Raw genomic sequence first — 17541 nt, 5'->3', positions numbered from 1 at the left:
GAAGTCAATGCCACAGCAGCTCAAGACAGGCTCATTTGTTGGCAAAGAAAATCTACTATAACAGATCTTTGTTGAGCTCCTATTATGTCTCTAGTACTTTTCTTGACCTTGAGAATAGAGCAACGAACAGGACAGACAAGGTCACTGCTATCATGAAGCTTTTTTTCTAGTGGTGAGATGTGCAATGAATAAGTAATTTAATAAACTGGAAGTGCCAGTGGTAAAATGAAAAAAATATAAACCGTGTTAAAGGATAATGTTATAAGAAGTAAATAGAACACTGCTTGAGTAGAACTCATAACATTGATGAGTTTAGCAGCAATGACTGTGTTCGTAATTGTGCAATTTGCCCTAAGACCTTCTGGCATTTCAGTCTATTCTGGGGGCTCAGCAGATGGATTGACCCAATGTAGGATGGATTTGTAGGAGAAGTAACAGCCAGTCTTTCAGATTACAGTGACTAGAGGGTGGTGAGAATTTGGGCAAGTGATAGTTTGGAATAGGACTACAGCCAACAGCTAAAGGTACCAAGCATAGCTGTGGTCTTTTCCTGGCAAGTAGAGTTATCGAAGACAGCATGCTATAGTAATCCATTTCTCATCTTTTCTTGCCTGGACTTATCCTTAGCAGTAGCCTTCTGGTTAAGAAGTCAACCTATAATCTCTCATTTTCATGCCTCCCATTGTTCCAGCCAACAAAGTTGATCACTTACTGTCCTGCTCAGAACCTTTTAATTAATGACTCCATTTGCCAACACCATTGAGTCTATACTCTGTTGTTTGATTGTCCCTGTCTTACTTCTACCCTTTTTCCCCCACATATGCTTAAGCTATATGAACTGCCTACGGTTCCTGTCTTATACACATATCCATGGCTCCAGAGCTTGCCACATATGTGGCTCTTGCTGCCTGAAATGTTTTGTCAAGTCTACTTGGAAAACTCATACTTTTTCTTCAAAATGCAAATTTATTTTGTCTAGGAAAATTTCTTAGACCCTTCCTCCTCCTCCTCCTTTCTCCACAAGTAGATATTGTTTCCTTTCTGTGTGCCATCATTAGCACAAAGTGTGTTTTAAAATGGGGTGCAAAATGAGATTGACAAATGCTTCTTGAGCTGTTGGGAGTGCAGTCAATAATGCCCTTAATCCATTTGGATGTCTTCATGTCTTTCCATGCTCATGTCTGCATGTCTTCATGAGCTCTTTGTCAGCTATGCTAGCCCTTAAAATAAAATAGGGAAATAAACTGAATTTAGGACTAGACTTTTAAATCACACAAATAATAAAGAGCATTGATCACATTGTTCTTCCCAAAATATCCCTCCTTAATTTTTAATGAGAGCAAAAAGTTTTTTGTATTATTCAAAAATAAAATCTAATAGTGTTTTTAAGATACTATTTTCCATCTCTAGCTCAGTTTTTTCCCTATTTTTGTATGTTCCAGAATGTGTGTTCTCAGAAACTTTTATTGACGATTAAGTTTAGAGCCACTGACCAAGAACAGGCTCTGCTATTGTTCCTTTCATTTTTATCACTGTTGGGAGCGCCTGTATCTGATTTCCTTTGCTAGGTAGTGTACTCTCTATTAGGGTATAGATATATCTTTGAACTGCCTACTTTCAGCATAGTGTCTGGAGTATGGCAGATTTCAATAAACATTTGTTAAACAACTGAATAATTGCAATGTCTCCTCCCTCCCATCCATCTTTGGGACATCCATTTAGAGAGCCCTGTCTCTGAGATGGTTAGATGATTAGTCCTTTGATGGCTTCATATTTTTCATGAAATAAAATTCATACTCTTCAGCATGATATTTAAGAACAGGTGTACTCTCGACTTAGCCTACTTATCCAGCTCTACTTCCGTCCACGCATCGGCATTCTAGACACGCTGGGTTAACTAGGTGTTCCTTACCCTGCTCCGTATCTCCCCACTGCTACATGTTTGTCTGCTCCTCCACATGGAAGCATCTTCTACCCATTCGTGCCAGCTAAAACCAAATTCAATCATCAGGACTTTTTTCTCTTTCCATCAAAATGAATTCCCTTCTCTTCTGAGTCCCCATTGAACTTTGTTTTGATTTCAATTATAGCCTGATGACCTTCCAAGGTGAATTACATTTCATTATCTTGTATATGTCTTTCTATCAGTTCTGTGAGCTTCCTGAGAGCAGGGTCTCTGAATTATTCATTTTATAACCCTTTATGCGTAATAATCTGTTTTATACTTTGGAAGTACATAATATTTGTTTAATATATTCATGTGTTCATTTATTCTTACAAGGTATAAAGCGTAATGATAAGTACTAGGTATATACAAAAAGTTGTTCTGGCCTTGTCTGTAGATGATATACCTTGTGAGGAAGAAAAAAGTTTCTTAAGCATAAAATAATTTATATGGAACAATTAATTCAGCTGGGAGGCTAGAAATGAGAAATAGGAATGCTTACAAGAGAAGGTGACATTTGAGGTGAATGTTTAAAGAATGGACCTTAACAGTTTGTGAGGGAAAGGGAGAAGAAAGGAAGAGAAAACTTTCCAGAGAAGAGGAAAGGTGACAGTCCGGGGAACTTTTAGTAATTCAGTATGGCCTTAGGATAGGTGAATGAAGCTAAAGATTATCTATTGCAACTATCAGGTGGAATATATGCTGGTTACTTTGCTAAGTGTGACTGATATATAAGTGAACAAAAGCCCAGGCTTCATGTTTATACTGTAGGTGCTGTTGATAGATAGATAGATAGAGAGAGAGAGAGAGAGAGAGAGATAGAATGAGATCATTAAAATATGTAGTATTTCAGCTAGTGGTAAGTGTTGTTATGGGGAAAAATAAAGCCAGGAAGGGGGTTCAGAGCAGGGCTTCAGTTTGGAATAGGGTGGCCAGGCAAGGCCTCACTGAGGAGGTTGGCATTTGAGTAGCACTGAACAGTAACTTCTTTCCAGTCTTTTGCCTCTAAAAATATGTCTTTTTTAATTTTTTTCTAAGACATTTCAGCTATGTATCAAGTACTCCTTTTTTCTTTTTGGTGTGGTTGTAGAAATGTTCTGACTAACCTTAGTAAATAGCAGTAATGCTTAATCTCAAATGAGAAAAAAGGACAACTGAACCACATCCTCATGATCATCTTGAAAAGTAGAAGAGGTTGCCCAGGAAATAAGAGAACTTTTCAATCCTAAGATGGCGTAAGCTAAGTGATGTGTTTAAAATGTGTAGTTGTTGAAATGCCTACTAGCAGAAGTCAAAAAATGCTGCCTACAATGCCTTTTTGGCATCGTCCATTATTTTATAGGTAGTACCCTGATGCAGTCCATAAAATAGTGAAAAAGGTGGTTGCCATTTATGACCACTCATTTATTTAATGTGGGTTCAAGAAATAATGTGATGGATACCAGAACAGAAGCATCAGCTGTCTGCAGTTCAACTAAGTTTCCTGAAAGTGTTGGCTCAGGACAACAGCTCCTTGCTGCTGTTTTTCCTGGTGGTGACTTAAATATATCTGTAATGAAGCAAACTGTGTATATTACAATGGCACTCCACATCTACATCAGATTTTAAGATAAAACATGGGATGACAAGGAAGTGTGCTCAGAGTGTTGCTTCAGTTCTGCCCTCTGGTTTCTCAGAGGTATCTTTTCCTTTTCCTCTGCCATGAAAATGACACTGGAAGATAGACTGGGGTTGTAATGAACCCTTTAACTTTTGCTACCAAAAGCAAAATATATATTTTTATGATGCAGTTGTATCTTCCTTTATGTAAATCTATTAAAAGAAAAACTCAATAAATAGAGATAAATGTAAAAAACTAAAACAGATTTAAGGTAAGAGTTTTCCAAATATAATTCTTTTTTTTTTTTTTTGAGACAGAATCTCACTATGTTGCCCTTGGTAGAGTACCATGGCATCACAGCTCATAGCAACCTCAAACTCTTGGGCCTAAGGGATTCTCTTGCCTCAGCCTCCCAAGTAGCCAGGATTACAGGAGCCTACCACAATGTCTGGCTATTTTTTTGTTGCAATTGTCATTGTTGTTTATCTGGCCCGGACTGGGTTCTAACCTGCCAGCCTGGGTGTAGGTAGCCGGCATCCTACTCACTGAGCCACAGGTGCTGCCCCAAATATAATTCTTTTTTTTTTTTTTTTGTAGAGACAGAGTCTCATTTTATCACGCTTGGTAGAGTGCCATGGCATCACACAGCTCACAGCAACCTCCAACTCCTGGGCTTAGGTGATTCTCTTGTCTCAGCCTCCTGAGTAGCTGGGACTACAGGCACCCGCCACAATGCCCTGCTATTTTTTTGTGGCAGTTTGGCTGGGGCCAGGTTTGAACCCACCACCCTTGGTATATGGGCCTGGCGCCCTACCCACTGAGCTACAGGCGCCATCCCCCCAAATATAATTCTTATTTACATACTATTTTCTGTTTGACCTGGATGATTAAAGTCTCATAAACTTGGAATGAGAGCTTTGAGATTTTTTTCCAGTTGATGAACAACCAGAAATGAGTATAAAATAATTCATGGATTATAGTATATCAAATAATAATAATACAAAATGTGACTTATATGGAAATGTATTCTGGTTATTAACCAAAAGAAGCATGCCTCACCAATGTCATGGAGAACATGCTTCTCCTGGTAGACTCAAACAACAGTAGGTCAGTTTATCATTTGTCCTGGTAATCAAAAATATTTCTTTTAACTTTTTTCTTTGAATTTCCTATGATAAAATATCTATTGCTATTGAATCCCATGCAAAATCAAGTTCATACTGTTCTAAGGGTGGTTACATTAATAGCATGGTAAGATAAGTTCCCTTAAATATGAGTTTAAGGTCATCAGGGAAGGAATTTTTAAATGTTTCATTCACTGATACTTCTGGAATATCTAAAGCAGTACCCATTATCACTTCTCGGCCTTTTGGCTAAAAGATCAGTAAAGTGTAAAGCAGTACCCATTAGTGGATATTCAATAAATGTAAGTTGAATACATTGAAAAGTCCTAATATGAAAAAGTGTTCTGGGAGGTGAAGCAGGTGGATTGCCTGAGCTCCCAGGTTCGAGACCCCATCTCTAAAAAATAGTGGGGCATTGTAGTCCTAGCTTCTTGGGAGGCTGAAACCGGAGAATCGCTTAAGCCCAAGAGTTTGACTGTACTGAGGGCAACAAAGTAAGACTATGTCTTAAAAAAAAAAGGAAAGAAAAAATGTGTTTATGTACTAATTTTTACTCTATGGTATTTTTATGTTGTTACTCAATTGGTAAAGTCTCTTTAAATATAAATTACTATATCCTGTATTTTCTGGTAAAGATTCATCCAGTGAAGATAATATTCAGAGGCCTCATCACCCTTCACTTACATCTCTGTGTGCATCTTTGTACACTCATTTAACTTTGCGTCTTTATCTGCATTCAAGTTTTCTATTCCTTTTTAAATACTAATTAGAAAATACATTTTTGTATTCAAATAAGGAACTTGCACATTGTTTTTTCTCCTTTTATGAGAAAGGGAAAACAAAGTTCCTATTAAAAAAAAAAACAATCAGCTCATTTTGAGTCCCTAACATTTACCAAGCTGGAAAGCTAATTTTCAGAGTAAGGTCAAAAGATTCAATTTTCCACATACCATTTAGTATTATAGATTTGTTTTTATTTCTAACAACTGGACAACTTACAAAATTTTCAGTTTGTTAAAAGACTCGATTATCAACATGGCTTTGACTTTTCAAAAAATTTCTTTTTACATGTTAATGTAGTACTAGGAGACATGGTAGAAATAATGATTTTGCAAACTAAGCATATTTAGAAAGTCTTAGTTTCTATCAGATGGCCGTTTTTCTGTGGCTGTTTTCTAACAGCTGTTCCCATAAGAACCTGCCTCTGAAGAGCAAAGTGTTACATCACAGTAAAACTTCCTTACATAAATATTATCCCCCTAATGTCTTCCTTTCCTTTATAGTTTGTTAGGATTTTTGTATTTGGGTATATTAGTGATGAGTGATTGACTACTAAATAAACTATTTGTCCTCCAAAGCAACTATTTTAAGAGCTGGAGTCTTTTCAGTCACTTTGGCAGAAATAATATTTTGCTTATCTTAATAAAAGGACTTTTCTCTCAAAGCATTCAAAACATTCAAAGCACTGTGTAATTACACTCTCTGTCTCTCACTTCCTCGCTTTCCTTTTATTTTCCTTACTTTTTACTCTATTAGATTCCCTCGTGTGTTCTATGTTAATTCCCTCTGTAGACACAAGTAACCTTTGCCTTCAAGAGCTTAAGTGATTGACCAAACCAGAAGGACTCAGCTTTAATATGATGCTCACTTTAACGCTATAGTAGTCATAGCTTATTTTGTATTGTCATCTTTTTCTTTTCCTTTGTTTGAATAACAACACTGCTTTTATTTCTGTTTGAGGGGGTGAGAAAATTTCTTTCCCAATATGGCAAAATAAATTTATCTTTTGTGGGTAGAGATAAGGGAATGGAAAGAGTGCTGCTAGTCAGCAGGGAGCCCCGACAGTTTGTAAACACAGATTCTTAAACTTGTTTGCATCACCTATTCTAAGTACTACTCTCTGTTTTATTAATGATAATTATTACTAGTGCTTTTTACCTTTATTTTATTACTTATTTTAAAATAAGCCTTATGAAAAGGATATTCTTTTTTTTTTGGCTGGGGCTGAGTTTGAACCCACCACCTCTGGTGTATGGGGCCAGTACCCTACCCCTTTGAGCCACAGGCGCCGCCCTGAAAAAGATATTCTTAATGATGCCATGAACTCTTCTTCACTTGAAAAATTCCTTTTAACGGCATTTAGTGCTCAATTAATGTTATATTTATATCTTATAAGTAAATATTGCCATTTAATTCTATTTTCATAATCAACCTATTTTTTAAAATAATGAGTAAATATTCAGTGCCTTCTTTGTGCTGTATTCTGTCTTTCCTTTCTCATGTTTGGCTCATATAATTCAGTGGACTATTCCTATGGCCATTGTTATTTTAATGAAGTATAAAGTTAGAGAAGATTTTTTTTGTCAGCTATTTGAAACTCTTGAATATCTTTTTTATTCCTTTACTCCTTTGTTTAACTATTATTATTTTTCTAAAAGAAAGCTAATCATAAATCTATTAAAATATAGCTCATTAAAATATCCTCATAATAAATGTCACATTTTTAGATATTTTGCTCCTCAAAAAATTAGAAGATAATAGCTTTATGTGTCTTTACAAGCAACATTTCAGAACAGATTGTATTCTAGAGGCCAATTTCATTCCTTATTTTGACAAAAGCCTGGTCTTTACACACTTTAATTGCTTTTATTGCATCTGGAATCATTTTATGTTACCATGTAACATTGTTAATAACTCTAATTTAAAAAAAAAAAAAAACCAACAATTTTAAGGCCAGGCATGGTGGCTTACTCCTGCAATCACTTTGGTAGGCTAAGTCAAGAGGATTGCTTGAAGCCAGAAGTTCAAGACCAGCCTTGGCAATATATTGAGACCCTCATTTAAAAAAAAAAAAAAAGAAAAGAAATCTTTAAAATAACAGAATTAGGCTCGCGCCTGTAGTTCAAGTGGCTAAGGCGCCAGCCACATATGCCAGAGCTGACAAGTTCGAATTCAGCCCCAGCCTGCCAAACAGCAATGACAACTACCACCAAAAAATAGCCGGGCACTGTGGCAGGCTCCTGTAATCCCAGCTACTTGGGAGGCTGAGGCAAGAGAATCGCTTAAGCCCAAGAGTTGGAGGTTGCTGTGAGCTGTGACGCTACAGCCCTCTACCTAGGGCAACAGCTTGAGACTCTGTCTCAAAAAAAAAAAAAAAGAATTTTAAAGAAGAATAGCATTTAGCTCAGTATTTCTTTGAATATCTCCTTTGTTTACACAGGTTTTAATGGATAGCTATAGATTATAATATAGTGAAAAGTAAGAACAATTTGTGATAAATGTCAACAATTAGCTGAACCTTGTAATTAATTTATCAAGCATTACTTGTAAATATTACATACTTGAAAGTCATCTCCTTATTAGATCCTAAGATTTAATAAGGCTAAGAAAATGTATCTAAGATGTGTTTTAACTTTTCTTCTTCCTAGTATTGTTGAACCTAAACTTTTATTAGCTTATGTTTCAAAGCTGTTTTTGAAAGGAAAGCATCATAGTAGAATTGAAATTGTAGCTAATAAAACATTCTCTTAGGGTCATTGCTTATTTGTGTGGATGATTAATATCTTTTGATCCAAGATGCCCATAAATGCAAAGCAATGATTTTAATCAAGTACTCTCTGAAAAAGAAACATTATATTGTCTTTGAGTAAGTTATATGCTACCTGCAACAACAGCAGTCACCTTATCTCTTATGCTCCGGCGTATGTGGCTGGCGCCTTAGCCGCTTGAAGTTTATAATATTTATCGGGTATCTTGGAAATCAAGCTTTTTTCTTAGTATATTAAGTACAATGGGGAGAATAGTGGATTGTTTTCTACCTTTACATAATCAGGGTAACTTACCAAGATGTAAGCTAAATATATTTTTAAAGTTAGTATTATTTTACATATTTTATTAGCTTTCTTTGAAACTAGACAAAAGGATTGAAAAGAAGAACAGAACAAAACCACTTTTATCCTAGAAATTTCTCTTTCTCACTAACTTCTCCAGTGAAAGCTACATTTCTAATTTGTATTTATGCTACTTTTAGTCTTTTTTGGAAATTATCTGATTTGTGCTTATTCCCACAAACCTATGGTTTTTATTTCTAGCACAAAAGTCTTTTTATAAATCCAATTTGACAAATTGCATGCTATCAGAATTCAAATGTTATAAAGCACTTTCATTTTTTTGTTTGTTTGTTTTTTGTTTTTTTTTTTTGTTTTGCAGTTTTTGGCCGAGGCTGGGCTTGAACCCCCCACCTCCGGCATATGGGGCCAGCGCTCTACTCCTTTGAGCCACAGGCACTGCCTTTCATTTTCTTTGTAAAAATAGAATTCATCTTGAATTTACTGTTCTTAATTCTGTTATAAAGCACAATAATTACTAAGGTAACAACTAGGTTTCCTTTACTGACAATGATGCAAGAGTTCCTTTTTTCTTTGGGTGCTGAAAACAATTTTATTTTCTTTGTAAAAATAGAATTCATTTCAAATTAACTGTTCTTAATCTATTATAAAGCACGATAATTACTAAGGTAACAACTGGATTTCCTTTACTGACAATGATGTGAGAGTTCCTTTTTCCTTTTTGGTGCTGGAAGGTGTCATGTTGTTGCCCATTAAATATGTGAGAGCTGGGGTGAGAAATTCATTATATTGCTATAAAAATCTATGCGAGCTCATTTCTTTCCCATCCTTACCCACCCGCTTCTCTATGGCTAGAATCTTAACAGTGAATATAAGTCAGAATAATTAAACTTTGTACTTGATTTCTTTAAAACACTAAAAATTGATTTGTTAGCAAAGAATAACAATGCTCTATGGTAAATTTATAAGATTCATAAGCACAAAAATATACATGTGACTATATATCACTATTTTACATAAAAATATTTCATACCAAAGTTAATAAACACCAATAAACTGTCACAATGTATTTTCACTTTCCTAATCATCCCCCAGGGCTTTATTTTTATACACAATTTAATTTGACTTTTAGTGAAGATGAACAAATAATATTAGAGTATTTGTCAAGTATAGTGCTAGGGCTATAGGTAGAGTAAATTACGAGTATGGCCACTAGGCTCTCCTCAAGTCAGGATCATGGGGGAACCTAGATAGGGGTCAGGGATGGCAATAGGCCAGAATTCCCAAGAATTAACTGAAGAGACCAATCACCACTTGGTCAAGTTAGAGAAAGAAGCATTTCAGGCTACATGCAAATTAGGCAGCTAATCTAGAAATTGTAAATGTCTAGATTTACCCAACCATGTCTGTTCAAGACCTGGCAAATGAGGACTCTAATATAGAACTTACCCACTACAATCCCAAATCTAAATTCAACTCATTTGGAGTCCATGATGGACATAAGCCATCAGTTTCTCAACATTTTGACTATTGAACCCCAAGTATACCTTTTTATATGACTATACTTTATAATACAGGTTTATATAGGAATAAGGACTACTTTACTTTTAAGAAAACCAGTCTTAATTTAACCCCACATTTAGTAGAGTGGGCTCCAAATTCTCTGTTTAAAAAAAGAAAGTGTATCATGGTCCAATAAATTTGGGAGTCCATATAATATTATATATACTGCTCCATTAGCTACAATGTTGATGTTTTTATCTTTAGTATTTTTTGTTTATTTCATTCATACAACAAATATTTATTAAATTCCTCCTGTGAGCCAGACATCTATTAGATGCTAGGAACAGAGTGAGGGACAATGTAAACATGTTCTACACTCTTAGCTCTGACAGTGTGTATAGAAAGGTTGATATTAAAATGTGTAATTTGAATATAGTGTGTTTAGGGCTAAAATAGGGGATAACTAGGTTTCAAAGGGGACACAAAGCAGGGCCACCTAACCTGGTCTGCAAAATGTCAAGGAAGGGATATTCAGGAAGTACCATCTATGCTAAAACCTGATGATCAGTGAAGTGAGACCAGTAAGAAACTGTCAGTCACAACAACATAACAATAGCAACAAATTATACTCCTTCTAACCAGATACTTGCTAGATACTCTCTAAGAGTTCTATCAATGATCCTCTTGGGTTGACTTTATTACTTACCCAAAATCCTATGGCTAAGAAGTGGCAAGAATTAGAATTTGAGTCTTGATTGATCTGACTCCAAAGTCCTCTTTCCACTACCCCACAACTGCCTCTCAGAGCATTAACTGATTTTGATTATATAGTGTGGACATAAAGTTCGTGTGCAATTTAAACAGTAAACTAATTTAAATTGCACATGAATTTTATGTCTATCCTATATTTGTTTTGCTAAAACAAAAAAAAATAATTTGAGTAAAGATCTTACATTTGCTTTGGCTTTGATTATCATGTGATATTTATTACTTTTTTTAAAAAAAGACATTTTATAATTTTATAGATTATAGTAAAATGTGTCATTTGGGTATATGTTTCACCAGTATATTATAGCACCAAGGTCTGAAGGTCACTATCCAAGTAGAGTCTCACACATAGTAGATACTCAAAACAACACAATTGGCAGCTTTACCTTTTACTTTGAATAAGAGATAGCATAGTTTGAAAAGACAACTTTGAACTCTTCTAAAGGTGATAACTCACACTTTCAAAGTAGTTCTGATTCTCTGTGTGACATGGTTAAGCTGGCCATAAAATTTTTCAGTTTTAGGATAGAGTATAGGCAGAAGATGAAAATATAAATTTATCCCTTAAAAATGTCTGACCTACCTGTCACCTGTAGCTTTCTGTATACACGTGAATATCCACAGGTGATGTGAACTTCATATCTCATCAGGTAAGGAAGCTTAATATCACCAGGATAGCTTACTGTTAATAGTTTTGAAGATCTTGCTGGGCATGGTGGCTCACATCTGTAATCCTAGCACTCTGAGAAGGCTTGGGCTGATGGATCCCTTCAGCTGGGGAGTTCAAGACTAGCCTAAGCAAGAGTGAGACCCTATCTCTACTGAAAATAGAAAAACTAGCTCGGCATTGTGGTAGGTGCCTGTAGTTCAAGCTACTTGGGAGGCTGAGGTAAGGGGATCTTTTAGGTCAAAGAGTTTGAAGTTGCTGTGAGCTATAATGCCATGGCACTCTACCCAGGGGCAAGAGTGAGACTCTGTCTCCAAAAAATAAATAAATAAATAAATAAAGTAGTTTTGAAGATCTTAGTCTAAAGAAGTGTCAAGTAAATAGTAGAAGGGAGCTTTAAGAAAGTAAAACCTGGATTGCCCTAATCCCAGCAGAAATGTTCAAAATTTCATGAAGTAACTCCTCTGTGTTCTTAGAGTGGGGGAAGGTAGTTGGCTTTGGACCTAATGAAGGCAGATTGGGCCTGACCATGTAATTCATAGAGTTGCTCTAATTGGTCATGTCAGCATGTCAGTCATTACCAAAATTGCCATTAAAATCATTTTTAAATAACATAAATATTATCTATAAATTTGTGTGGTTTTTTGGTTTGTTTTTGAGACAGTCTCACTATGTTGCCCTCAGAGTGCCATAGCATCTCAGCTCACAGCAACCTCAAACTCTTGGGCTTAGGTGATTCTCTGGCCGCAGCCTCCCAAGTAGCTGGGACTACAGTCACCTGCCACAATGCCTCGCCACTGTTTTGTTGTAATTGTCATTGTCGTTTAGCAGGCCCCAGGTGGGGTTTGAACCCTCCAGCTCCAGTGTATGTGGCCCCTGCCCTAAACACTGAGCTACAGGTGCCCAGCCTATAAATTTGTATTTTTAACTTCTCCCCCCAGGAGGTGATTTTGAGGTATGAAATGGTTATAAGAGAGAATACCAGGGAAAAAAAGACAGAGAAGTAAAGAACCTGGATAATCTATAGACTTGGATTTATTTCCAAACCCTTACAATTTGTACTTTACTAAATCTACAAAATACTATTGCTAACAGGAATTCACTTGCTATTTTTACTTTTGGGGTGAAAAGCAGCATAATGAATAAAAATCTTTTTAAAAATGCTCATGTTGTATTTTTATTCATAATCAAACATCAGTTTATTTTCTTACTAACTACAAAATGTGTCATTTTAATTTTAGGGACACCACAGTACAAACTCTTACTCTTCAGCCTTCAGTTAAAGATGGACTTATTGTGTATGAAGACTCACCTTTGGTTAGTAATACAATTATGTGAACGTCTTCAAATTGTATGAATGGTAGTTGAATGGTAGTTGTATTTCAGCCTTTGGGAATAGAGGGGGAGTCTGTCATGGATTCTGATATATTTCAATCTAACTGGAAAGCTCTTATTCATGTGTCATTTTGGGAATGGATATTTAAATGCAGATTTTTGGGAAAATGACATGTTTTGTTCCATTCTGTCTTCAAAGTGAGGGGTTTAAGGAATGACAGAAATCCTCTATTGATTTCATTTCAGAATTTTATAAAAAGTTTGCTGTTGTTTTCAGATGTGTAGAGTTTGAAATTAGGTAATGTTTCTAGAAAAGTTTTTTTAAATGTCTCTAACTAGTGAAATATTAGCCTGGTATTTTGGGCAGCTGGGAAGGTCTAGACCTCAGCTTCCCACACGAAACCCAAAGACATCCCAGCCTATCAGGCATGTCCCTCTGTGCACATAACTCCTTTGCAGCAATGGCACAAATAGGCCATCCTGGGAACTCCTGTGATCTGTATACCCTGAGATAGACTCATGAGCATCTCCTACCTGAAATCTCCCAGGTCAGGCCTGACTTTCCCTGAACAAAGATGGGGTGGGGATGGAAGCTACATGTTTTCTTTTTCAAAATTTAGTTTATTTTTATGGTAAAAAGTTTTTTTTATCAGGTTTTTTAGAATATGGGATAAAATAATTGTGGTAGAAGGAGCAGCCATGTCTCAATCTGTTGTTTTCTTAAAATGATTAGCCAGAGTACACATAGAGTCCATTTTATGTTATGAGATACTTTTTATTATAAAGAAAGAACCTTTAAGGTTTACATTTAAATGTACTTAGTATCTTTTCTTCAACCCTTCAAAAATGTTAAGAGTTTTTCCTAGCTTTTACCTTTCTTTCCATGATGTCACCATCTACCTAGTCACTAAACACTTAAGGCTCTTATTTTTCCTTTCTCCTCTTTCCGTCTAAGCGGTTGCCACGGCCATAGATTCCACCTTTATAAAACCTTCAGAGCAATCTAATGCTTTTTATTTCTATGTAGGTCTCCCCCAAAATCATATTCCCAAACCACTTTTTAGCCAATTATTACAGTAATCTCCTTTAATTCTACTCTGCAGGTAGCTGCCACATGAAATATCCTAAAGTACAGGATCCAAGCTCCATTTCTGTCATGTCTGAACTCACAAATATTAAATTTGATCCCATTACTTAATGAGGCAAAGTGTATATTTCTTGGGCTGGCCATCAAGTCCTTAGTAAAGACTCTAATCTACTCTTCCAGTCCCTTTTCTCGCATTAACCTCTGGTTAGCCAACATAGACTATTAGTGTTTACCCTTCCCTAAATATGCTCCAAGAATTCTTGAGTTTGGCCAATGATTCTCTTTGTCCTGAGGACCCACTTCCTAAGCACCATTTATTCTGATCTATTAAAACTGTACACTCGTTTAAGGGCCATATCAAATGCAGTGTTCTAATATCCACAACTGATTGTGATGTCTCATTCTTCCTTACCTCCATGGTACTGTCATTTCTCTTTGTTATACTAGTTTTAAATTCCCCTACTCTGGGTGTGAAATGTTGTTAAGCATCTCCAGCATAAGAATAATTCTAATACTAAAATGAAATACGAAGATTACTGTAGAGTTGACAGTTTAGTAACTATGTAAAGCTTTTGGTGGAAATCCAAAATTTTGTTTCCTGCTCTGCTACAGACTTTTTGTGTGTTTGATCGTGTACTTAAAACTTAAATAGAAACAGCTATTACTAAATCCAAAGTAGTAAGTGATGAAGTTTTAATGATGGTTGCTTTCAGTTTATTGTCTGTGATAAATTTTCTGTCTTAAAAGGTTAAAGCAGTGAAGTTGGGTCATGTTCTAGTAGTAGATGAAGCAGACAAAGCCCCAACAAATGTCACCTGTATTTTAAAAACTCTAGTTGAAAATGGAGAAATGATTCTGGCAGATGGAAGACGCATTGTTGCAAGTGAGTATAAAAACAGCAATGTTTCCTTTGTGGTATCAGATCACAAACTTAGCTGACTGCTTATTTACAAGCGTAAACTTAAATTGTCTATATTAACAGTCATTTATAAAAATTAGTACATCTGAATTTAGCTTTGTCAATTTTAGAGATGGAGAGCATCTTTGAAAATTTTAGTACTAGTATTAGGATAAAATTAGCTTCAGATTTTTTTACTTGAGGAATTTCTACATAAAAAAAAGTTTTGTTTTGTTTTGTTTTTTGCAGTTTTTGGTTGGGGCTGGGTTTGAACCCACCATCTCTGGCATTTGGGGTCGGCGCTCCACTCCTTTCAGCCACAGGTGCCACCCATAAAAAATAGTTTTAAGAATTTCTACGTAAAATCCTTATACTCATCTCTCTATTCTCTGTGTATGATTTTTTTTATTGTTATCAGGAATTTTAAACAACTCTGTCACATTTCTGTTCAAAATATGTCAACTTATTAGCTCAGTACAATTACAAAAATGCTGGACATTTTATTTATTTATGTATATACTTATGTATGTGTGTGAATACACTCGTGTGTGTGTGTGTGTGTGTGTGTTAGGAAGAAGTATTCCTCTTTTTTTAGATTGTTGTCTTCCCTTCTGCTTCACCACCCACCCTATCAATCACTGAAGAATCACTGAAGAATCAATCACTGAAGAATCACTGAAGAATCTAATCAGTGTATTTAACCTACAAAGAAAAATTAACTTCATCAAATGCAATATTTGACATTTGCTAGTTTTTAACTTATATGTCCTAAAAAGACTTAAAAATTCATAACTAGCCATTGAAAATATATAGCCAATAGCAAGGAAACTAAACAAATTGAGACTACTCACTGAAATTTTCAGTATTTGAAGAGAGGGTGTAAGGAAGACCTGATTAAAAAAGGTGCAAGTGCAGCACCCCAGAGATGTTCTTGGATGTCGTCATTGCAGAATCGCCATTTCTGAGCCTAAACTAACTCTAATGAAAATATTCTAATATTTGCATTTCACAATGAATTTATGAGAAAATGAGAATTTCAGTGAACCTGAATACTTTTTCTTAAAAAAGGTCTTGAGACTTTCCTAAGTAGAGTTCTGTCTGCCTCTTTATAGTCATTATGAGGACAGTGAAATGGAAAGGAAGAATTGTCAAAACAAAAATTGTAGTTAAGGAGTAATTATCTCCTGGTAAACCTATACTTTCTGATATGTTTTTGAGGGATAGTTAACATAATTTTTAAACTCAGTTATTATTGTAGGATGACATTTTTAGAAAGAGCACTTGAAGCTTTTTGAGCATAGTTTCATAAATCGTCACTTGTAGGGCTATGTTTTTCAATTTCTTTTTTTCAATTTTTTTTTCATTTTTTCAATTTTTATTTCTTATTGTCATTTTGTTTTAACTAATTAAATTTTGTCTGCAGCTGCATAACCTTGCTATTTACCACTACTGAAATTAGTGAGGATCAAAGGTTAAAACTATTGTTTGTATTAGCACATACACATGTGGCACTTTGGAAGATGACTTTTTAGTATCATCTCAAATACAGTTGCAGGTGCTTCACAACTATCTTGTTTAAAAGATGGCCACTCTAAGGCTGAGGTTTAAATAAATCCAGACATAGCGAGTGGTTCTTAAATAACCATAATAAAACTTGCTATCTCTCATTATTGTCTGGACTTCTTGAATTCTCTCTGAAATGTACACTAGCCAGTAGATTGTAATATTCAGATCTTTAAATACCTTAAATATCTGTACAAAGAAAGCCCCAGTCAACTTGAGATCATTTATTTTAAGAACCATAGTAAAATCCTTTGATTGGAAAAAAGCAACACTGCATTAATGAGTTGATAGGTTTTCAGGACTTTTATTCTGTATATTTAGGTTGTAGGATGCATAATCTAAATAGAAATAGCTCCTTAGCTGCATAATGACAGGCTTATGCAAATGGGTGCAGCTGTTGATTTGATTAAAAACTAAAGAATACTTTGATTATCCCTTGTTACAGATTTTCATCTTTTTAAAAATGTTTTTTAAGGGATGACAATGTCTCAAACTAGGTTTAAGTATTGTAGGGCAATATTTAGACAAGTTTACTTCTAAGGTGTACATTGAATTTACTTAAAAGTGTACATTCTCCTACAATTTAATAGATGTTTTATCAATCTGTTTTTGAACACACTTTCTTAGGAAAGATTTTTTTCCTCTGCAACAAAGTTATTAAAGCTTTTTATAATTGAACAGTATGATTACTAATGTTACTTTAAAGGCTATAACTTGATATTTTTAAGAATTATTAAATGGCACAAAAACAGAGAGGTAGATGTATGGAACAGAATAGAGAACCAAGAGATGAACCCAGCTACTTAGATCTTTGACAAGCCAATTAAAAACATTCAGTGGGGAAAAGATTCCCTATTTAACAAATGGTGCTGGGTGAACTGGCTGGCAACCTGTAGAAGACTGAAACTGGACCCACACCTTTCACCATTAACAAAGATAGACTCTCACTGGATTAAAGATTTAAACTTAAGGGCGGCGCCTGTGGCTCAGTGAGTAGGGCGCCGGCCCCATATGCTGAGGATGGAGGGTTCAAACCCAGCCCCGGCCAAACTGCAACAACAAAAAAAAAATAGCCGGGTGTTGTGGCGGGCGCCTGTAGTCCCAGCTGCTTGGGAGGCTGAGGCAAGAGAATCGCGTAAGCCCAAGAGTTAGAGGTTGCTGTGAGCCATGTGACGCCACAGCACACTACCCGAGGGCGGTACA

The 17541-nt window shown here is 35.6% G+C and overlaps 1 protein-coding gene across 1 annotated transcript in view; it reads left to right on the top strand.

The window, feature by feature from the left end:
* Nucleotides 1-17541, top strand: part of VWA8 (von Willebrand factor A domain containing 8) — a 468998-nt gene that overhangs the window by 248677 nt on the left and 202780 nt on the right. The window contains exons 22-23 of the mRNA XM_053563447.1: nucleotides 12697-12772; nucleotides 14625-14760. Of these exons, the coding sequence (XP_053419422.1) occupies nucleotides 12697-12772; nucleotides 14625-14760 (212 nt within the window). The remainder of the gene's footprint in view (nucleotides 1-12696; nucleotides 12773-14624; nucleotides 14761-17541) is intronic.

Source organism: Nycticebus coucang, chromosome 15 (genome assembly GCF_027406575.1).
Source record: "Nycticebus coucang isolate mNycCou1 chromosome 15, mNycCou1.pri, whole genome shotgun sequence".
Taxonomy (NCBI): Eukaryota; Metazoa; Chordata; class Mammalia; order Primates; family Lorisidae; genus Nycticebus; species Nycticebus coucang.
This window is presented reverse-complemented; position numbering and strand designations above follow the sequence as displayed.